At 39.3% G+C, this 22,994-nt stretch overlaps 1 protein-coding gene across 3 annotated transcripts in view; it reads right to left on the reverse strand.

Annotated features, from left to right (window-relative positions):
• Window positions 1–524: 524 nt before the first annotated feature.
• SVIL (supervillin) overlaps window positions 525–22,994 on the reverse strand; it is a 74,214-nt gene continuing 51,744 nt past the window's right edge. For 2 of the 3 annotated variants that reach the window (XM_037387177.1, XM_037387176.1), the window contains exons 18-37: window positions 20,304–20,393; window positions 20,135–20,221; window positions 18,898–19,075; window positions 18,443–18,615; window positions 17,041–17,196; window positions 16,176–16,312; window positions 15,513–15,660; window positions 15,228–15,373; window positions 14,177–14,352; window positions 13,931–14,075; window positions 13,330–13,606; window positions 11,313–11,464; window positions 10,029–10,134; window positions 9,009–9,216; window positions 8,201–8,334; window positions 7,367–7,522; window positions 6,821–6,965; window positions 2,587–2,707; window positions 1,602–1,757; window positions 525–1,475 (exon numbers count right to left, since the gene is read on the reverse strand). In XM_037387177.1, the coding sequence (XP_037243074.1) occupies window positions 1,413–1,475; window positions 1,602–1,757; window positions 2,587–2,707; window positions 6,821–6,965; window positions 7,367–7,522; window positions 8,201–8,334; window positions 9,009–9,216; window positions 10,029–10,134; window positions 11,313–11,464; window positions 13,330–13,606; window positions 13,931–14,075; window positions 14,177–14,352; window positions 15,228–15,373; window positions 15,513–15,660; window positions 16,176–16,312; window positions 17,041–17,196; window positions 18,443–18,615; window positions 18,898–19,075; window positions 20,135–20,221; window positions 20,304–20,393 (2,954 nt within the window). In that variant the 3' untranslated portion in view covers window positions 525–1,412. Of the gene's footprint in view, window positions 1,476–1,601; window positions 1,758–2,586; window positions 2,708–6,820; window positions 6,966–7,366; window positions 7,523–8,200; window positions 8,335–9,008; window positions 9,217–10,028; window positions 10,135–11,312; window positions 11,465–13,329; window positions 13,607–13,930; window positions 14,076–14,176; window positions 14,353–15,227; window positions 15,374–15,512; window positions 15,661–16,175; window positions 16,313–17,040; window positions 17,197–18,442; window positions 18,616–18,897; window positions 19,076–20,134; window positions 20,222–20,303; window positions 20,394–22,994 lie in introns of those variants that run through there. The other variant, XR_005104145.1, reaches the window with a different exon arrangement.

Genomic DNA, 22,994 nt, shown 5'->3' on the forward strand with positions numbered 1-22,994 from the left:
CTTATGCTGGCAGGAATGAAAATGTGAAATCCACTAGGCTACCAGAGGGGAACCACACAAGTTGTTAACAGAAATGCCAGATGCCTGAAAAACATTTCAAACAATAGTAATTTTTTACCTGGTTATTCTATTCAAGTCCTAATTAGCTCAATGAAAATGATTTTGACTGCAGTGCTTATTGAAAGAGTGGACACAATGCCATACTCATTTTCAGTTCAAGTTTTACTCCCAATTACACAAAGGTTGAAAATAGTTTTTCAGAGTTTGAAAACCAGTTAATAATTTTAGTTTCATTATAAAACGGGGAAACCCAAAGGATACAGGAGTTGTGTGACTGTTGCAATGTTCAGCATTGAAGTGTTGTGCAACCTATTTTTATCTCATACACTGATTATTTTCTGTATTATCTGCCTCTCAAATTATAACTGTACAACACCCGCAGGTATCGAAGGTTAAAATATTTTGATAAAATACTACGTTAGGGAAGGTTCCAATGACTTAGTACAGATTAAAGTACAAAATAATGACAAGTGAGAGCATCGCTAGGAGTTTATTCAGAAGCTTTTACTTTCAGTTCTTATATCACAAAAGACATGTTTAATGTTTACAACAAGTATTAGAAACTGAGATGTTTTTATTTCTACTGTTATAAAAGTAACATAAGAGACAATTCTAAGCCATCTTCAAAATGCAGACCAATCTTTTTTTTTTTGTATATAAACTGTACACAAAAAACAAGGCACTATACATTTTTGGATAATAAAGTATAAAGGTTGATTCGCATAGTTTCTCAAGAAATCCAGCTATAAATACAAACGCTTTGTTCAGTTAGCACCTGAAGCAGCACTGAGAACAATTCATTAACTATTGCAAAGAGAAAGTTTTCAGAATGCGTAGGAGATACATATTGGTGGTATAGCTAATTCAGTACAAGCAACTGCCATCCAGCTACTTTTCTGTAGTTTTGAAATGAAAGTCTTGAAAGTGAATATATATTGCATTGTTAAATACATACTTGTTCTATGTGTTTATATAAATATAAATTCTTTGTAATCCACAAACTAACAAAATAACACTTTACAAAGAGAACTTCTTCGAAACCAAAAATGGGAAGTATTGTATATAGCCAAAGGACACCTGCAGCAGCTTAGGAAACTACTGTTTAAGGCATAGGAGAGCAGAGCTTAAACACATTACCTTTAAGAGTCAAGTTGAATTCCATTTCCAAAGAGTTCTCTTGGCCTTTTATATTATTACACACTTCCGGATAGGTAGTCACTAATAACTTCAGATTATTTCTATTTGTTCTGTAAATGTGGGAACAATTCTTCTAAAGGGCAGAGGAAGTGAAAACTGATATCCCTTTAGTCTCACTCCATAAACACCAACTTAGAAGAGTCCTTTTGCCTTCTTCAGATTAACCTGCTTCCAAGATGGCAGGCATTGTATTCTTCTCTCGTCATCTCTAATGCAACCTGCATTTTAAAATGAGAAGATACACCGTTAATAAAAACACTTGTAAGTAGCAAAACTGTCAAATGACTTCACAGCATGATTAGACACACATGCACAGAGTAACAGCGCACCTATTCTCTCCTTACCTCAAAGTCCTCATCTGAAAGATAAATTTCAAGCTTCAGAGGATCAACTCCCTCAGGTAGAGGCCTAGCTAAAAGATCCGCTAACGGATACACTGTTTTACACAGCTTGGCCAGCACGTCCTCCACAAGGATTATTTGGTTAGAAACATCAGCATCCTGTAAGGAGAGAAGGAAAACCGAGAACAGGATCACAATGCTGAAATCACCAACTGCTCCCACTGCAGTCTGAAGATGGCATGGGATCAACTCGCACTGCATGGCCCACAGAGCACAAAGCTATACATCCAGGTTGGCATATAGGTAAACAACACTGCCCTACAACAATTTCACAGCTGAAAAGAAAACAAAAAAGGGGTGTGCACTAAGCAGGACACCCCATACTCAAAATCTCAGTTTAAGGTTGACTTCTGTGTTTAGTCACAAAGCCATCATTTTCCACTAAGGACGGCTGCAAAAGACAAAACACAGCATGTCATGCACCTTGAGATGCCCCTTGACTGAAGGCTTTTAAAGCAGTCACATGTAAATCGGCTGTGACTCTGCTTCCCAGGTGGGGAAGTCAATGCTGGAGCTCTTGGAGCCAGCTGATCCTCTGCGGGGCATTTTGCTCCTCTGCACTTTGAGTCTGGAGGACAGACCAGAACTGCATATTGCTGCCCATTTCACATGGTTGAAAGAGTTGTTCTGCTAAACTCTAGCACATCTCTTTCCAAGAGATGGTTCAGATAACACTTTGCTCCCGTTTTTAACAAGAAAGAATATAAGAAGTTACAGGAAAGAACAACCAGGAGTTCCTCTGATATCCACACTCCCAGTCAGAATTTAGCTGTGTTGTTATTTTTTTCCTGTGCACACTCCTGAACTGCACTTTGGAAGTTCATAACTCTGGATTTTGGGGCTTGACAGCACGAACAAGCAATGTTAACGACCACACAAGACACATCCATTAGCAACAGGAAACAGTCTGTGCCATGAAAAGATTTACCATTTCTGTGATCTCTGCGATGTCTTCCCTGTGTTCCCAACTTGGGAACATATTAGTGAAGGTCAGAGGCTCTAGGCCAGCATGAATTAGATAGGATTTGGGGGGCTTCTTTACATTTTTTTCCTAAAACCGGTCAAAATAAAAAGAGAGAGAAATTACAAATGGTACCATATTTTGCAATGTCACCCGCTGTTCAAAGCTGCCTTGGAAGTATGTATAAATGATTCTCTCCTGGAAAGCTGAAGTAATTTAAGACAAAAGTAGGAATAAGTTTCACCAGTTTTGGTGGGTTTTTTTATGTAGTATGGCACCTTTTAACATGTTTTCCAGTATTCTTAAATCTGCCTTTTACTCTATCTGACCATAAAGATCAACCCATGTATGCTGAAAATTCCTCACAGTTACTTCCTAACCCAATGTATTTCTTATCTTACAAAAACAGAATTAGAATAGAGTAAGCAGAGTTTGATGGTCTGAAATTAGCCAGATTCAGGTAAATGAAAACTTCTGGTATGCTCAGCAGAAATGTCCTGCCAGCAGCAAATACAGCTTAAGCTTAGAGGTTTAAGTGAGATTTTTTAAACTGCTCTTAACTTGGGATACTGAGGTCTAACACAATCCTTTGTTATTAAATTCAAAGGAATGGGATCTGAAAGTCACAGAGGTACTGCAACAGCTGGGTGGTAACTACTGATGATTTTCAAAGACAGTCCTGCTGCTTTAACACATGTATCTGTGCACGCTATATAGGACATGGACATAACACTGCCTAGGAGTGATGCCACATCAAATTAAGTCATTAAAGTCATTATGCCAAGTACTGGTGAAAAAACTACTGACTGAATGATTTCATTCCCCAAGGATTCAAAACCACTAATAAACTCCAAATATTATTAGAAAGAGGTAGACACACAGTCAGGGACTGGGAGGAGCTGTCATTCAGAAAAATGTTGTACCTTCATCTCACTTGGATTCAAACAAGTCAGTCTAATCAAATCTTTCTTCCAGATAGGCAATGGAAAAGCTGAAGATGTTGCGAAGTCCAGAATCAGGTCAAAGTAACAGAGCAGCATGACACCACCTCACTTCTGAGGGCTGTAGCTTCCCTAAAAACTGTCTCTTGCAAAATTCTGTTATTCCCTACATTATAAGATTTCCTCCAGAGAGTGTAAATCTATCACAGAAGACCCTGGTTTTTACTGTAGTCCCTACCTGCACTTGATGAGCATGGGCTGTCAGGAGGGAGGGACTAAAAGAACACAGCCCCCTCCTCCCCATTGCCAAGGAGCACCCCAGGGACTGATGCAACGCCTGTGCTGAATGCAGAGAGCCTGGCTGGACATAGTTGTTCCATTAGGTCTGCAAAACCTGGACATTACATGTTTGGCTTTACATCAGGTGCTGGGAGCAAACTGATTAGAGACAGTATGTTCACATGAAACTCTGAATACCACAGATACAAGCTCTGTGGAGTGATTCAACATGCACTTAAAGACTTTGCATTAAAAAAAATGCGTGAATCTGCTCTAGTTGCGCTGCTCCACTCTCAGTAATTCAGCCAAGAAATAAAAGGAAGTGGCATGTGCTAGTGTTCCAGCATAGGTAGGATAAATTTGCGTGTAACTGGATAAACATATTTACTGCATGAACTCTGCCCTCAGCACAAGCTGATCTCCTCACTAAGAATCACTTAAGGGCAAACTAGATTTCTTCTCCCTCTCTAGTGGTCTGCAGCTCAGCTTTCCAAACTGCTGATTTAGCAGATAAAACCACAGAAAACTTTCAAGACATGTTGACAAGTAATAAGGTTTATGCACAAGGAGAACTGCTAGGTATATTCAAGGGATATCCAGAGTTGCTAATCAATCTCTTCATATCATCATGTAGAAAAACACTGCAAGCCAGGAAAAGGAAAAAAAAAAAAAGGGGGTGGTTGGGGGGGTGGGGGGGTTGGGGGCAGGGGAGACACAGATGTGGAAAGAAATGGAAAGAGAAAATAATCGAAAGGCCTTTTAATGCGTCTGATCACTTAACTATATTCTGGTAGTCAAAATATTGCAGCAGTGTTTGATATCTCTTGAAATTAAATTTCTTCACCTTGGTAAGTAACAACACATAAAAGGTAGTCAGCCCTCACAGCTTGATGCAATGAAATTTTGAAGTGACTGACAGAATACCATATTGTGAAAGTGATCGACCACCAGAACGCATGGTCTTTGAACAGTCAAAAACTGCTACAGAAGTTCACATCAGCCTTAACATAGAAACATTACAAGTAGAATCAGTCTTTAACAGTAACACACTTGCTCTGTATCTATCCAACCACACAGCCCAAAGCTCTAGAGAACTACCCCATGGCAAAGAGGATAAAAGCCAAATTGCTGCAAAATCACGGCCAGAGGTAAAGAAGTGAGCACCCAGCAAAATACTTGTTCTATGATACATATGCTACACTTCAGACCCCTGAGGAGTCACTGAAGAGCTTTCTGCTGTGCATCAAACTCTGATGCAGCAAACCCTATCCAGTGCAGAAGGTATTAATCCCTTTTCCCCATCATCAAACTTGATGAAGTTCAAGAAACATGGAAAAGTATCCAAACCTCAGCATGTGTATCTGATTCTATCTCTGCTGGGGCCAGAAAACATGATTTTCATTACCAGAAGATTACAGCATTGCACCAGAAACACTGAGACCAGGATCTTACATTCGTCTCTCTCACTAGCCTGCTGAGCAACTCTGGGCACTTCATTGCACGGGGCTTTGTTCCTCTATGCTGACATTCACTTCTGCTGTGAAGCACATTGTATGAAATGATTTCAAAGAAATGCATTTTATCACTCCTTCTGACTTGCAAAAAACAGGGGTGGGGGTGCTGAAGAACAAGTAACTGGCCTCTTCTTAAGGAATTCAGCAGTCACTGCCAAAGACTCTTCCAATTGCTTCCCTGTCTTTAGCACCCCCATTCTTAAACAAATGCTGCTGCTGTTTGTCATGGCAGTGCCAGGGACACCACAGGATGAACCATGCAGAGCAATCATGCAGCCCAATAAAGGTCATGTTTCAGTGTCTTCAGAACCAGTTTTCAGTTGTCTCCTGTTGGGTGTTACCACCTCCCCTCAGTGATGACACAAGACAACTGAGCAGAAACACAACACTTGCTCCTACTCCTATTCGACCTGCAGATTGGGAATGAAAGACTGGCTTATCCTTATAAGGGTGGAATCCATCAAGGATACCGCCTTCCCTCTTCAAATATACAAATGTCTATGGAGGAAGATGACACTTACTACCAGCTGTATCACAAATTTTAAAGTTTATTTGCTACAAAAGAAATCAGTCGCATTATGAGGTCTCAAGGTCTATAAGCAATCAGGCTTTCCTTGCAAGAGGACATAGCTTGCACCAGTTATGCCCTAGTGACTTATTCACAGTGGGAAACTGCTTTGAGTTAACAGAACATGGCTGTTTCTTATGCCCCTCCTAGATGTTACCCCACATCTTTCTTTATTCATCCCCCATCACAAGATGCAAGTTCTGTTCCCAGCCTCACATAACCTTAGATGAAGTGAGAGGAAAGCACTATGGTGTCTCAAGGAAACTCTACTAGTGCAGAAAATAAACTAGTCAGTGTACTGCTACATGATCATCAATTGCAGCTTGAACCACTGCACGCTGAGTGGCAGTAACTCTGTCTTGTACCAATGAGCACAGAGCTGAGGCTGTATTTCCAGTATTTCCAACAGCCACCTGTTTCCATGTGAGACTTGTTCTTGATCTTTATAGTCTTTCCACCTCCCCCACTAAATCAAAACCTAGTTACATCAGCAAACTCTATCTTCATTCAGTCTTTTGACATACAAAAGCTTAAGAAATGTACAAGGAGCTAGACACAAAGCATTCAGGTTTAAGAGGCTGTGTTCTCAGAATTCACTTTTAGAGATCTGATGTCTGAACTATTGTCCCACAGTGGGGGCACAGAAGAGAAATAAAGCCCTTCCTGAGAACTGAGTTAGCAGAATGTCTTGGCAATTTGGGAACAATGCCACTACTAGACAAACTGCTTGCTAAGAAAAGAGTTGAGAACGCATCTTCAAATACACTGATGTTTATCGATAATGTTGGGGGAGCACCTGAGTACCTTTCAGCTAGGGACAGTATGGTGTGGAAAGGTATGACACACTTCATACATGACACACACATGACATCAGACCAGCCAGACACAGCAGTCTGTTACCTTTGCAGTACTGGAGCACTGTCTCCATGGCGCATTTCCTGTCTGTAGCCCATCTGATTCGAGCTGATCCAGCGATTTTATTTTCCACAGGCCACCAGCCTTGCCACAGGTACACTTCATGGTGATTATCAACAAGAAACAGTGCTACACAGCCAAAAAATATCAAATTTATCATCAGCCATTTACTGGTTCTCGGAATCCCCTAAACAACCCCAGTCTTAGATGCTTGTCAGCATCAGGACAGGATCATTTCAAAGCTTACCAGCCCCTTTTGTTATTCATCCAGCTGAACCTCAGCTAAACTCGGATTTTCTGATATAAACAATGTATTTTTATAGCAAACTTCTGCGATACAAGTATGTTTAATTAGTTCTCAGGATCTTTACCACAGAAAAATTACTGTTACTGCTTAATGCTGTACATGCATCACATACACACCTTTTCCTGTGATAAATCAAGTTAAAAGTGATCACAGTTACTGAATCGCTGCCCAATGCAGGACAGTTATCTGTTTTCCTGTTACTTAAGTATTTTAAAGCATATACCTGGCTGTGGGGCAGTGTAAAGATCCTCTTGCAAGAACGGCATTGAATTGATGACAGCAGGGTCTCTTGAAGGGTAAATGTACTCAGTGGCTGAGAACTCTCCTGATGAACTACTGAGGCTGAACAGGCGGGGGGTGAAATTAAACTTTCCAGGATCTTTAAAGAACAAAGGTTAAGAAGATTTCCAACAGTAAGTGCCAGAGATTCATGTAAAAAAAAAATATAAAAAAAAATATCAACTTTTAGAGTGACCGTAAATTTTGTGGGTTTTGAAAAATCAAGAAAGACACCCAGATGTCTTGGGGGACTAGCAACAGCTGTGAAGAACTTGAGCTAAAAGGCTGGCTGCCATCAGTTTGAATCCGATGATGGCTAGTTAGTATCCACCATTTCGTAACTGGCTGTTTTGCAGCTTAAATGAAGCAAGCCCAGCTCAGAGTTTACTTTTTGGCTGACAAATTTTCCACTTGGTAAATCAATTCCCCTGCTACCTTTGTTGGCAGTTTGAAAGCAAAGACTGGACAAGAATGTGTGCAGAACTGCCTCCTAAATCCCTTCAGAAGAGAAGCAATGTGTATTGGTTACAGCATTAACTGTGGCTCTGCACTGCATGAATACAGAGGGACTGCAGAATGGGAAAAGAACAAAATGAAATGCTTGGTTTTCCAGCACTTTCCCTGTAGAACAGTATTACTTAGCAGGTTTTTTGAAACATCCCTCTGAAGGGATCATCTCAACTACCAAGCAGTTCTTCAAAAGCTTTACATTAAATCTCACAATACAATAGACCAGTAAACTAAAATGTGAGTGCCAAATCCAGGAATGCAGATCTACCTTGCAACATGCAATCATAGGCCTTCCGATCTCTCCTTCCCAATGCGTCCCAGAATCCCAAGGGCTCTGACCCTTCATCACATTCATGAATCGTCACCTTGCTGCTGCTGTGCAGCCCTGCCTCCAGTGGACATCTACAAAACAAAGAAAGAGAGTGAACCCAGCTTTCCTGCCCCAAACACAGCTGACACAAACCTGCTGGCCACTTGCATTATTAGAACCCAAAAGCACTCTATAGGCTTGCTGCACAATTCATGTCAACATAGGCTTTTGGAAAATGATGGTAAAAACCATCAATAAGCAAGATACGGAATTTCAGCAACCATTCTTGTATCATTACTGATCACATTCCCAGAGCGGAGGAGATGCTCACATGAGCTCTCAGTAGGGATTCTCACTGCCTGTTTTTGTAACTACTGCTGTCCTCCTCACATGCTTTCCCGAATTCATTTCCTCTTTCTTATTCACAAGGCTTGATTCTAATCCTCCTATCAACTGGGATTTAGTTTGCTATTCAGATATTGAGCATCTCCCTCCAAATGGAAAGAGACAGGTTTTTTTGCAACTGTAATTATTACAGTAGGAAGAATAAGTGTGTTTGACCTTAAGTGAAAGTGATTACAGAACATGTGTTTTCCCCACTCCACCAAATCAACTACCCATCATTCCTCCTCCTTACCAAGCATGCACATGCTGCAGTTGTACTCAGAGGACAGCTTTATTTATATCAACTTTCGTTTGAGGCAGACTATTTTAAGTAAATTGGTAGCCTGTATAAACATCTCCAAAACATAGGTCAGACACTCACTGTTCTTTTATTTTATTGGCTGCTGTTCTTCCTACATCCTTGGTGTGAGATTGTGCTTTGCAGCCATGCCACAGGTAGATAAGAGCTTTATTTATATTGAGGACAATCATGGATGTCCGGGAACGCAGGCTGCTGCAGTGACATGCTACTTCAAGTAAGTTTCCTTCATTGGGAACTTCTCCTCGCACGCAATATAGCCTCCAGTCACCTGGAGCAGACAGGAACAGTGCAGCAGTATTATACAGTCACATGGGATTGAAAATTCAAGACCTCTGCTCTGGAGCAGCTGTTCTCATACTGGATGAATTTCACACATCGCATCCCTATATTGTCACAGAATGAACTAGCTAACAGGTTTGGCTAACAATACTTGAGAAACCATGTTGTAGAAAAGATGTTTTCTGAAACCCTGCTACAAAAGTACAAGTATTAAGAGCTGAAGAGCTTAACAGAGCAGAAGAGTCAAGTTTCTGCTCTGTTTCATAGAGGAAAAAGAGGGAAACTAATACAGCAGTCCTACTATTCAGCTCCTCTTCCCCTGAGCACGTTAGGCACGGGAGGTCACATTCAGATGCGAACTGGAACATGTCTATTGCATTGAAATTCTCCTACCTCAACTGCAGCATTCAAGGAATATGTTGCAAAAAGTAATGAATGGGTAACAAAAGCTTAAGAGTTCTCCTTGGAGCAGGAGAACTGCTCTTAAAAATACTCTTTTGCCCTGACTACACAAAAAGGAACATATTTTAAAGCAAATGGACACTTAACTAAAAAACAACTAGAAGAATTTAAATGCATACCAATACAATGAAGTCAGTTTGCTCTAGAGTGACAAAATCCATTCTATGCTCAAAGAAGAAACAAACTACCTTGAAACAAAGCACTGCAAAGCTGTCTCATGGGTTTCATGGCATTAGTTTATCTTTTCTACAGAATACAGTAGTTGAGACTGAATCAAAGCCCTTCACAATAGGTAAAAAAGGATCTGGGGGCAGAAGCTCTTAACTAACAGTAATTTACTTTGTGCGTTTTCTTCTTCCTCTTCCCTTCTTCCAGCATGCACAATCATCCCTCCTTGGAAGCACTGCAGGAAGCATGGTGGTTCTTTCCCTTGAAGCACTTGTACCTGGAAATTGAAAGCACCCCTCTTCATTAAAAAAGTGCAGCAAGTATACAGACTCAGAAAAACTAGTCTTTATGGATTATTAAAAATTACATAGTTATGGCTACCCATGAAGATGGCTTTCCTTCTACTATACAACTGCTGACTATTGTTTAAATTACCATATATATCAACATGCAATAGATTTCATATGTGACGTGCATATTAAAAAGAAACCTCTAGCTGGAATCCAACAATCAAGAGTTTCAGAGGATTTGGAATACCAAATAAATTTTAATTTAAATTAATTTAAACTAACCATTATCTGATTTTTTTACAGGACTGGGCCATCTTGCCTGATGTTCTCTGAAATTTATGGAGATAATGTAGGAACTGAAGTAAGTTTAAAATTTGTTGTAAAATGGATTTATATGACAACATGCATGTTCTTTGCTCATTCAACTTTGCATTTTGATTATGAAACCGATATAGCCATTGCTAAATGAGCTATGCTGCACAGTATCCCACCCTCTGGATTAAGTGTATTTACCTATCTCCTCTATGAACTTCTGTACTACTGGTCACGTCTATGCTGCTGTTAAAAAACTAAGTACAGCATTATCAAGGTACAGAAACTAACTTTAAACCTCGCATCTTGTATGCTGTTAACAGTCAAGTCACAGCAAAGACTAACTGCCAAAACACAAAGCAAGCTAGCCTGTCCTCTGAGCTTCAGACTAGCTGAATCTGCAGTTGCTAGAATCTCTGCAAAACAATCTACTATGTAATTACAGAATAAATACATCGAAAATTTCAAATGTATTTTCATATCTTGGCCTGGCAGAAAGTGCTTCTCCTGTTCTCAGCACTACAAGACAGTCCTGTTATCTCAACATGCACTTGAAGTGAAGGCACAAATTTGTGTAACTGTGCTTCACCTGCTCCTGCAGGGAGAGGAGAGAAAACATCCTCCTCAGCCATTCTGAGAAATACCATCTTTAGAAGTGGGATTTGGGAATGACAATCCATAAAGGAAATTTGGAATAAAGCCAAAAGTAATTCTGAGACCTGGCTATCTGTAAAGGCAAGAACACCTTTACAGAAAGACAGGAAGCAAAAAAGATAATCTGCATTGACAGTTAGTGGCTACTTGGGCAGGCAAGTCTTACCCGGTCTGCCACCTAGGTCTGCAGGAAGCTCACCTGTGCTCCTCTCTCTTCATCAAGTTCCACTGTCATCAGTGCCGATGTCCCTTTCTCACTCACTGTGGAGTGTCTTCCTTGCCAAAAGAAATAAACGCATTTCTCTTTTCCGACAGCCCTTACTTGTTGCTCTCCTTTTTGCCTGCTTCCAACTGAAAAAAACAGAAAGCACATGCTGAAGAAAGTACTCTGGCTATAGGTTTAAACAACACATGGTTTTATCTTATCTGCCAGCTCAGCTCTATCCCGTCCAGAACAGGAAAGATAAAATGTCCAATTGGAGGAACATTAGGCCGCCAAGCCAGTGCGTCCCTGAGCAAAGCTGGCATTGTCTCAACTGGTGGAGTTAAGCCCACAGGCAGAGATGCCTGTGTTGGCCAGAGAAAGAGATGTAGAAAGAACTGGTACTATCTGGAGAAAAATAACTGACATCACTTGAGCCAATTTGCATGTGAAATGGTATGTCCAGTCATGTCACCAGAAGAGTGCATTATGGCTCATTTTCCACATTACGCTGTTCTTTGGCAGCAGGAGAGTAGCTGGCTGCTGAGCAATACTGGAAACAGCAACAGTTGAGAAAGCTACAGGCATAAAAGAAAAATATTTCGTGGTAAAGTGATACTAGAAAGGAAAACTACAAGAACAGCAGAACACCAAAGCAGTACTTTGCAGTCATAAAAAGTTAGGATTAGGTAAGCTTTATTTTTTTTTTTTTTAATTAACTCAGTATTTCATGTTGGTCTGGAAAGTGGGATAGGAGAAAACTTCTTTTCTTGAAATATCATTATTTAGTTGTTATGTTAAGCAAATAATGTTTACAGCAACTGAAGTTCAACAATACAACCAGTTATGGAATATTTTACTCTTTCTAGTGAATACTGAATAAACAGATATAATTAAATCAAAGATTAAAAAAGCTTTAAACCAGATTCTTAAATAAAATATTAAAATTGCTGCCTTGATTTCAGCGGAGCTGAGCAGCATCCAACTGAAATATTTGAGAGAAAGCATCCTGGTCTTTTTAAGTTGAGAATATTCAAACCACTATGCACTTCTAAAATTTATGGTTTTCACTTTTATTTGTACATTCAGTCCATAAAAGTACCACCTCCTACTCTGTTTTGGAGTGACAGAATATAATGTCATTTATTTGAATTAGGAGTCTGTTTACAGTTCAGTATTAGTGTTTATCCACTTCTCCCAAGACTCAGAAGCTTTTGTATTTTTCTTGGATTTCCCAGTATCTGAACTTAACAGTCCTGAATAAGACCTACCTACAGTTTTTGGCTAAAAGCCTGAAGCTGCATAGTTGTTATACTGCTTTCAACCAATTTTAATATTTTCCTATTTGGAACAATCATTTTTAAACTATTTCTATTTTACTTACCACAAAAACCACCTATCCTTATTTCAGTGCCAGAAGGGATAGTTCCAGCGAGCATACTGAGCTGACTGATTCTCAACATTTACATGCTGCTCCCAGGCTCTTTGTCAGAACACTGCTAAAGTTTTCCACTTGAGACTGAAACCCATAGCAAACAGTTTCCAGAAACAGCTAAAAGGACAGCAAGGGCAGTGAGTTGGCAAGGGCTTTTCCTGTCATTGTTACTGTTCTCCATTACCCAGCACAGGCTTTCCCTGTTGCTAAGCCTACCTCTCTTGCAAGACATTAGTCCATCTGCCTAGTTATTTTGGTGTTAAGCTGTGGGCAGAATTCTGGCTTAATGAGCTGTCCTGTGAACGTGTACAACACCACTGTTGAGTAAAAGCAGAGATGGACAGTATTACATTTGATGTATGAAAAATAAGTACAGCTTTTTTTTTAATGCCTTCTTCTAAACAAAATAAAGGAAGAAGCTCTACTTCCTAATGGCCTGGGAAGGCTAAATTAGCATTCCTAATCTTTAAAACATTTTTACATCTAAGGAAGTTTAGGTCTGGATCTCACCATGTACAGCAGCAGTTTTAGCTGCACTTCACCTTGTTTCAGCAGGATGAAATGGAATTGTTCACTAACCTGTAGTGCTCACCATGTACTTCCACTTCACCACATATGTGTCCCCTTCGTGGAACTGCCCTATGCTTTGCTTAGGCAGTCTACTATAATCAAATTCCAGGATGTGCCAGACATCCACAGATGCCGTGATAATCTCAAACTGCCTCCCATCTTCTCCTTCTACAAGTCCATAGCCCCGGCCAATATTCATTCCATCCAAGACTGTGCCTACAGTCGTTGGGGGCACAGCTACCATTAGCATGACATCATACGGTTTAGAGTCAGATCTGGATTCTTCCTGTCAAAAAACACAGAAGAGATTTCTTTGAGCATAGCTTTTTTCCTCTTACCCCACAGTTCCAGTCAAACTGCATATTTCATTACTTTAATATCTTGTCATCATTTGATGCTCTGTCAAAGCCACCTTGGCAGTATTCATTGAGTTGCTTGGCACTAACATAAAGCAACTATGTGGGTTCACTGTAGGTGGTGATATTCTGATCCCTAGGTCAAGGCCTGCAAGATAAAGAAAGTGCTCTGGATCCTTGAGAACAAGCATCCCTGGCTTCCATCCCAGCTAGGTCATCTAGTTTGAAATATCTAGCATGCTTATTATATGCACCTTCTGGTGAAGGGATTCACTAGAATTCTTCTCATTGTGTTTCTTCAGCTCTGTCCAATCAAGAAATTTTTCTTTGAACAGTATGGTCTCATTATGTTCTGTGAGTCTGCCAAACACAGCCCAGTCTGGGCGTCCTTGTCCCTTCCTGTACAAGGGAATAAAAAAAAACAGAATCAAATTAAACAATGTGAAATAAGGACAAGAAAACTAAGTATCTGCAGTGAGACTAAACTCGAGTTTTAATACCTGGGTATGAGGGGATTGCATTCCCCTGGGTCCAGAGGATTTATGTCACAATTGGAGTAGTCAAAGGTGCCATTCCACAAGTGTTTTGCCAGCTGGAATGCCACCTTTCTTTGTGCCAAAGTAACTTCCTTTCCATGCCATACATATACTTCACTGCCAAAATCAAACACCAGCACCTAAAAACCAAACCAAACCAAATAAATAATCTACTATTAGGTTAGGTGGTACCCTGATCCTCCAGTTTTCTAGTGCTGCAAGCTGACAGCGCGTTTAACACAAACTCCTCCAAATATCGAAGTTTCTGCAGTGGCATTAACAACTAGCACTGCAACGCAAGTAAGGCCAGGGTAGCGGTGCGCTCTGTGATGTCCAGTGGTTGAGGATAACTGGAAGCAAGTACAGGGAATGCTATGAGGTCTATCTTTTGGTGGTAGCTAAGTCACTAGCAGATTAGAGAGCTCTTGTTACTAAAAACCTGCTTTTGTTGCAGGACTGATTGCTGTCCAGTTACAGCAGCTTTCACTGACATTTAGACCTATGCTTCATCCTGCAGCTTGGGAAGGCTGACAGAATATACAGTGTGGGTAACTGGCTCAGCAAACAGGCAGCAACTTGAATACTTCCAAGAAAATGCATCATGTCTTTATTTTGGAAATCTGCTCCCATTCCTACTTAGATGGGTGAAATGGTTGTTCAAAAGGGAAAAGTGCTAAGGCTAGAAATAAAAATGCTCGAAAGGGAAAACAGGTTTGTATTTTGTTTTGTTTTTCCGAGGTGCTACCTGTTTTGCACTTCATGACTTTGGAATGAGCCACTATTGACAAAAAGATTTACACTTCCTAAACCAGTATTTCACTTCGAAGATAACACGATTAATTTCTTGAGACCTGCAACACACTCTAGACAGCAAAGTGTTTAGAAGCTCTTAAGAAACACAGAGAACCTCTGTGTCAGTGTCAGTGAGCCTCTACATGAGGATTTTCAGTTACTGAAAGTCATTATCAGCTGTATGTTCCTGCACTTACCACAGGAGCAGTAAGTGGCACGATACCTCTTTTGGTTGGAGCAGGGTACATTTTGGCACCTTTCCCCAGTAGTCATCCTCGGGAATGAGTTTATCTTCTACAAGGCGGTAAATGCAATTTGTTTCTATTATTGCAGCTTCATACATTTCATCTTCTTCAGGACTTCCAGCCACTTAAGGAAAAAAGATTGTAAAAAATAATTAAAAATAATTAACATCCAACTATCTTTAGTAAAGAGAACCGACTAATTTACTAATTTAACTAATTTACTATGGTCAAACATCAGATACTGTAACTGTAAGAATGCTTACATTGGTAATTTGTCTGTCCACCAAGGAGCTTCCAGAAGTCTTTAGCTGCATGGGTATGGGTATTTATTCCTTCTTCTATAGTCTGTATATAAGAAGCTCTACAGCCAAGTTCCCTCTTTGTCTGAATTAAAGTTGCAAGTTCTGAAGCCTAAGAGATTAACAGTTACCTGAACAGGATTGCTTAAATCTTTGGAATATTTGTGCATATCTTTTTCAGTGAGAAGGCAAAAGTAGATAGGATATCACAGAGCAATCAGCAGCAGAAACAGTTATTATTCGTTGCACTAAATAAACAGACACTAGAGAAAATGTTACAGAAATACATTAATTCTTTCATTTGCCTTAAAACAAGACTTGATCTTAATGAACATGGGAATAAAAAGGACATCCTGCAATTCAGTCTATTTTTTGTTTGAGTGCAAATCTGTTTCCTGAGGATATCCTCTTTATTCTTGCAGCTTCACAACCTACACACTCCTATGTCAGCTTTCATTCAGTGCACAGGCTAAAACATATTTATAGAAATTCTGTATATCTACCTGTCACTGACTATCTGTTACATGCTACTTTTTGAAACAACTGGCACCAAGGCTCAACTGCATCAGAGACATACGCTGCGAGAGTTCTAAAAATAAATACTAAAAAACCCCAACTAGTACTAACCTTTGCTTTTTCTATGACATTTGCAAACTCGCCTACCCACAAGAAACACAAATGTGGAGTTAATAACAGGAAACAGTCTCCGCTGTTCAGTGATGAGGCCCTTGGTTCAACTAATCTTGTTTGAACATGTCTTCTTCCTAAAGAGAAAACAAAGCTAATTACATTCCTTTGACTACTGTTATCAAATGCCAAGATCTAATTTGTTTTGAATGAAATACAAACAATCCCAGCACGTTTCACAAAATATATGGAAACACACTGTTAAAGAAGAATTAAAAGACTACTACTGTGGAAAAAGGGTTTACTCACAGGAAACAAAAAAATGTTACCTCCTACCAACTAATATTTCTATTATTTCCCGTCCTTGCTTTAACAAATTCATGTCCTTCTGGAAAGAAATTAATTAAATAAATGGCAGACAGCAGCCAAATTCTAGAATCCTTTACATTTGCTTAAGTAAAGTTATAGCACAGTTTCTGTAGGCAGTAAAAAGTTTTAAGAATTTTACTTTGCGAAAAAAGTAGCTATTATTTTGCACAATCAGATATATTACTATGCAATGTAATGGGAAATGGGCAAGAATACTGTCACGCCACTTCCAAGTTACTCTGAGCACTGGAAGAACAGGACAGTTCAAAAATTTCCACAGGAGATGGCTAGAATTCCTGCAATATTCTGTTTCCTCCTTGCACGCACACCAGTGGCCACAATGCAAACCTATCTGTAAGGTTTTGCATTTCTCATAGTTTTCATTCCTTTAGGTTTTGGACGTAAATCTCAAGCTGGAGATCTAGAACTTAGTAGTGACTCTTTCATGTTACAATCAGCCTATTATGTATAGAAAGTAAAAGCAGTTCCAGCATACCTTTAATTTGCAACAGCATTAGCTTCTTGTATGGCACAGCACTGTTATTAGAATTTTGTTCTGTTAGATTAACACTCCGCAGGCTAACGTTGCTGAAGTTCTCTTTGCTTGCCAAGCCAGCAAGTGCTACTTCTGAGAAATTGGAGTTTGTAGACACTTGTACATAAAAAGAAGTTGGAGAAATAACACACACACACACACAAAAAAAAGAAGAGGACAAAATTATATGAAGAAAATTGGCTGTTGCATTAAAAAAATAATTTCCTTCCAATATTTCCAGTTTTTCTCCTTCTTGATAGCAACAGCAAAACCAGGTTGAACTCAGATTAACTGCTAGCCCAAAATCTTTGTGGGTTTCATAGTACCTAAGTTTCTAAGTATCATCCAAGAGTAAACTGTCTGTCAGAATTATGTTATTTGGCAAAAGTACCAGCTTCGCTAGGAAACATGTCTTACCCAATGTTTTGTGAAGTACTCTGTAGATCTTCAATGCCTTATAATTGATTAATGATAAAAGACAGCAGAGTAGCCAAGGCTAATTAACTAAAATCCCCTTCAAATTTGTCTCAGGCAGTGTAATGCAACAGCCATTTACATTTTAAAGTCTTAGCCATGTTTTACTGTAAACTTAAAGCTTAAATTCTTGGCTATTTTTGCTTATTTCTCAACCAAAGACAAAGGATATTATGAATTTATAACTTGGGGAAATGCTTCTCATTGAATGTCAACAAAGTATTACACATATAATTAGTGTAGCTTTCATCAGTACAGGCAAGTTTTAAAGACGATTCCTCTTTGTTCAAATGTAGTAAGGAAAACTTGTACCCAAAATAGTAAAAGTGGCTTGACAAACCTTTAAATAGATTTTACAATAACGTCTTTTGTTGTCTGTCTGCTTGTCAGGGGAAAGCAACATGAAGTAAAAAACAAATGATGCTTTATGGAAATTAATCTTTCAGAGACAAGAGGGCTAATTCCAGTTTCTGAAAAAAAACCAGGACCCAAAACTGTGCCAGTGTACCTGAACAAAAGTTTATCTACTCTTGCCAGCTCTCCCTCCCCGCACCGCATAACATTAGATCTGCTTTCCTGGATCTCCTGTCCTTGCCCTGCAGGCACAGTGGCACTCTCTCTCATTCTCTGTGCAGGGGGACTGTACTAAAAATAAATCTATGTACAGGAGGTGGCTGTAGGTAGGTTTCCCGCAGGAAGTCACATATGCACTTCTCTCCAGACCACCTAGACAGTCTACATTCAACCTTATACCTCAATCAATTTATTGCCTCTCAGACAATATGTTCCATTACTTCAGTTGTGGGGTTTGTGTTTACATTTTTTCTTTTGTTTAGTTTTTAATTAAAAAAGCAAGATATGTCTTGTACAAATCAGCCTGTTAGCCTACTTTTTTCTACTTTCATTCGCTTTGATTCCATGAAGGCAACATTCAGTCTTTGTTCTGTATATTCATGAAGAATATCTTCTCTTGCTGCCAGCATTTTCAGGGGGTTTCTTGAGGACTGGACTCTACGCGTAGGCCTAACTGCACGTTTGTGCTCTGCTACAGAAGATATTAACCTGAAAAACAAGCAGTGTTTATAATCATCAGTTAATTTTCCTAGTCAAAATCATCTAATAACAATAGATTTGATTTGATTTTGGGGGTGACATTTGCTACGAAATCAGGATCAGTTCCTTGATTCAGGAAGAAGAGTAATTTCAGAAATGTGTAGAAGAAATGAACATGCCCCATACTAAGATACCTCCAAGATGACTTAAAGCTGTACATTTTGCTACTGCCCTTCTATCTGCATTATAAAACAATGGGAGTGGCGGGGGAGGGGGGGGGGAAGTTCTTACTTCGGTGCATAAGGATCAAAGATAGCATCAAAGTCCTCATCAAGGTCCAAAGGCACTGAGGAGGAAGGGAAATCCACATGGCGATAAAATTTGGAAAATGTTTCATCGTCATCCAGCTTCATCACCTCTTTCACAGATTTTCCTGTAACTGTCAGCACTGTCTCTTGCATCCCAGCAACTGCAGGAAAAAAAACCCTCACACCATGAAAATGTCATACTAGAATTTCTAACTCTAGAACAGGTAAACATGGCTTGTTTGGTAGTTGTTGGGGTGGGTTTTTTGGAGTAGGGATGGTGTTTTGTTTTTTGTTTCTTTTTTTAAACTGATGGAATTTGAAGGAGAGATAGTAGAAAAGTCTGTTGGAAAAGAATGATAGAAACAGTGTAACTGCTACTCATATGCAATAGTCTTTATTGCAAAATGGTTGAGAAATATGGCTGAATAAAGATCGGTACTATCAAAAATGAGTTGTTTTGGTAGGATGATATAAGCATTTTATAGCCTTGTATATCCCATCTTGCCTCCAACCACATCATTCCTTCCTATGAAAAGATCTACTAGAACTAGAAGTGGAAATGTCACTACTTCGGATTAGCGAGTACGGCACAATCATTATTGCATGCTACTGCCTCCTCTGCTGAAATGTGAATATGTTTGTTTATTGTATTTGACACTCTGCAAATTACAAAAGGATTTTTGCCTTACAAATGGAGGACAGCCATATGAGATGGAAACACCAGAGAACTCCAGACAGCTTCATAGGTAGCCAACAAGCTGTACAAGGACGTTGTATGAGCTGCTACAGAGAGTCCGTTTTCAAAAAAAGCATGAAGATGAATGAATTGTGCTTGGGAGCAGCTTAGCATCCTATCTTGATATTAATAAGATTAAACCACATTTAAAGCTGTTTCACTGTATATGGCAATATAGTTCAGACTGCTGTGTGGTTTTGAGAAATTCTGCTCTCAAGAAGAACATGTACATTGCATGCAGAGAAAGAATAAAGTTACTTTGACATTTGCAATTTATTCTATTGTATATTTGTAATACTGAGCATAAGGCTTTTTTGTTAAAATTTAGCAAAGACTGAATCACAAAAAAGCACGATTAGTCAGTGCAGTCTGAAGAAAGAAATCTTCAGTTTGTGTTAGCAGGTATTTTAACTAAGAGGTACTTTAAGTGATTTATTGAAGCTGGAGAGTGTATACATTGCCACCTTTGGTAACTCATACCAACCTTTGTTATTCAGCCTTCCCAAGAATGACTCCAACTTGTCAAGCTTCATATCTGATTCCAATTGCATATCAGGCCTGGCTTCAATTTCTAAGCAAACCAGAAATTAAAACTTGTTAATTGATAGAAAGTAAAAATGCCTGAACATACTTCAGCCATTTTTATTCTTTACCTTCCAAGGGCTTTGTAACTGGAGTGGTAGATTTATGCCGGTTACTGAAAGGTGATGCTACTGGTGTTAGCGCACTTGGAGAAGCCAGGCCTACAAAAGAACACAGAACATAGGAAATGCAGTTCTAGATCAGCCTACGTTTCCAACAAAGATGACAGGCAAAGCTATTTAGGGAAAGCAGACAAGCCTGGCCACTTCCTGCAGTCCCTCATACTTCCCCAGCCTCAACAACTGTCGTATGAGGTATGGCAGAGTATACTGCCCTGCCTGCTTCTTAAATAAACAGCAGCTTCAGATTGTGAATGTCTCATTCACAAGAACAAAGCTTTGTTTCCAAGTGTCTGTAAGCAAACTAACAAAAGATACCTACTTTCTCTTGAATACAGTAATTTTGATTGTTTTCAAGGTAGCAGCAGTTTATTTGGTCTACATTTTGGACTCCAGTTCTACCACAAGCCACATTTTAAAAACATGAAACTGTTTTGAACAAAAAGATACAGTTAGCAGGGAACTACCAAGATCTTGCTTGGTACCTTACCACCACGACCCTTACCCCCCTTATTATTTTAAACCTGTCTCTACTAATAAACGTAGTAGGATGCATCTGACCTGTGAATGCTGTCTCTGGATTAAGCAGTGATTCTTGGGCCCTGTTGCATTTTTAAGAACATGTGGAAATGGAAGTAGAAATAGAAGTTGGATTCCCGACCATATCAAGCACTACTCCCTCCTTTTGTTGTATTCTTCTCCCTCCTTCTCAGCGACTATCATAAAGCAGTTCATTCTGGACCCAGTGGATAAAATGATTTTTTGTTTAGTTCTTTTCATGTGAATCTACATTGCTCCACTAGGAGAAATGGAACTCTCAGATTCATGTTTTTTATTAGGTAGAGAAGCATACTGAAGCAAGGAATTACATCTATTACCTCTTGTTGCCTAGACTTTCAGTAAATAGGGAAAATGGCATCCAAACTTTCCTGTAGTATTTATTTTCCAATTAGCCATAGCTTAGTAATTACTGAGACACATAAGTTGAAGCCTTTTGTTATTTTGATCAGATTAAACCAATACTGTGATGGGATAATATATACTAACCATGTCTCCGCTATCTTTACTGCAAGTCCTAGCAAGCCATAATTATCTAACACCAAGATAGATTTAGAATATAATTGAGTAGCTTTCCACATACACTCTTCTTTCCTGTTACCTAAGAGACTCAAAATTCCAGCAGTTTTTAAGTCAACTAGTAAAGCCTTCATCAAGACATAACTGAGAGGACACAGCTCTTAAGCAGCTCTCCCAGGACTTAACCCACAAGACCACCCTAAGAACCGCTTCAGATGTTAGTAAAGGATCAACTTCCAATTAAGACTGAAAAATTTTCAGCAATAAGAAACAATTAAAATACAGCTTCTGTGCACATGTATATATCAAAGATTTAACTTTGCATTGCTTTCTCATCATCATCATCTCTTAAAAACTCACTGCGATAATTTATTCTTTTAGGCAACAAAACCAGCACACATCTGAATAAAATCATACTTGGGCTACTTTTATTGATGCCACTGTCACTGGATTACAGTGAATGATTGCAGCACCTAAAGAGATCCTTTCAAGGTATCTTTCTTTTCTTATTAAGAGCAGCAAATGCTATCACCTTCTATTACTTTCCAAAGACCAATCTACATAGTAAAAAAAAAATAATAAAATCTCAAAAAGCAGTCTGTGGACAACATCTTTTCTTGGTGACCCTCCAAAATAGGAGGTCTTTTAAACACTGACCACAGGCATTTCTAGCAGCGCAACAATGTAAGCAGCAGCTAAAATCAGTTACTAATAGATGTAATTTGTAGTACCGTTTATTTATTTATCTGCCAACAGAATGTGGCTTGGATTGCAAATGGAGTTACTCCCTGTTGAAACACTGCTCTCACCCGACAATGATTTTTTTTTTTTTTTTGGTGGTTGTCATTTAAGTCAAGGTTCATGGTTGTTGTGTTTAATAATCAAGTTCTTCTCACAAAACAAAATTTAGTATTCAATAACCACAAAGAGATCAGTTTAGGTGTCTTCTTCCCAAAGCTATCATCTTCCCAGGCACACTGCATGAACAGCTGTATTTCTACCATGTATAGACTTCAGAGACTCCTGTCCACTTCAGAAGAATGATTTAATCTGGAAACAGTGACTGAATTTGAGATCTCAAAAATGTTAACATTGCTCCCTTGTCATTTCTACTCCCTGGTTCCATGCCGAAATCTGTTCAGTGATTTCTTCAGCCAAACACAACACTGCAAGTTGTTGCCCAAAACAGCATCCATAAAAATAACATGTGTTTGCTACATATTCCCAGTGATTCTAGGAGTGGGGGAAGTGCCAGCAACAGCAACAACTAGATTTCACAACTTTTCCCTAGACAGTGCACCTGGGTTTTGAAAGGAAGAATAAATAAGAAAGAATAATCCAACTGTGCCCTCTGGGTTGTACCAGAAGGAAAACCAAAACATACAACTGTTCAAGTGATGGACTACCACCAGTCAGGCAGAGCCCAGTAACAACTGGATGGTAGTGCAACAGTGCAGAACAAAACAGATCAATACCAAACAGCCACAAGAAGCAAGAGTGAACAGCCTCATGGCATGATATTCAGTTGAAGACAAACAGTCCTCCTCTTGCTAAACATGGATACTG

The sequence above is a fragment of the Falco rusticolus genome, chromosome 4, assembly GCF_015220075.1.
Source record: "Falco rusticolus isolate bFalRus1 chromosome 4, bFalRus1.pri, whole genome shotgun sequence".
In the NCBI taxonomy this organism is placed as follows: Eukaryota; Metazoa; Chordata; class Aves; order Falconiformes; family Falconidae; genus Falco; species Falco rusticolus.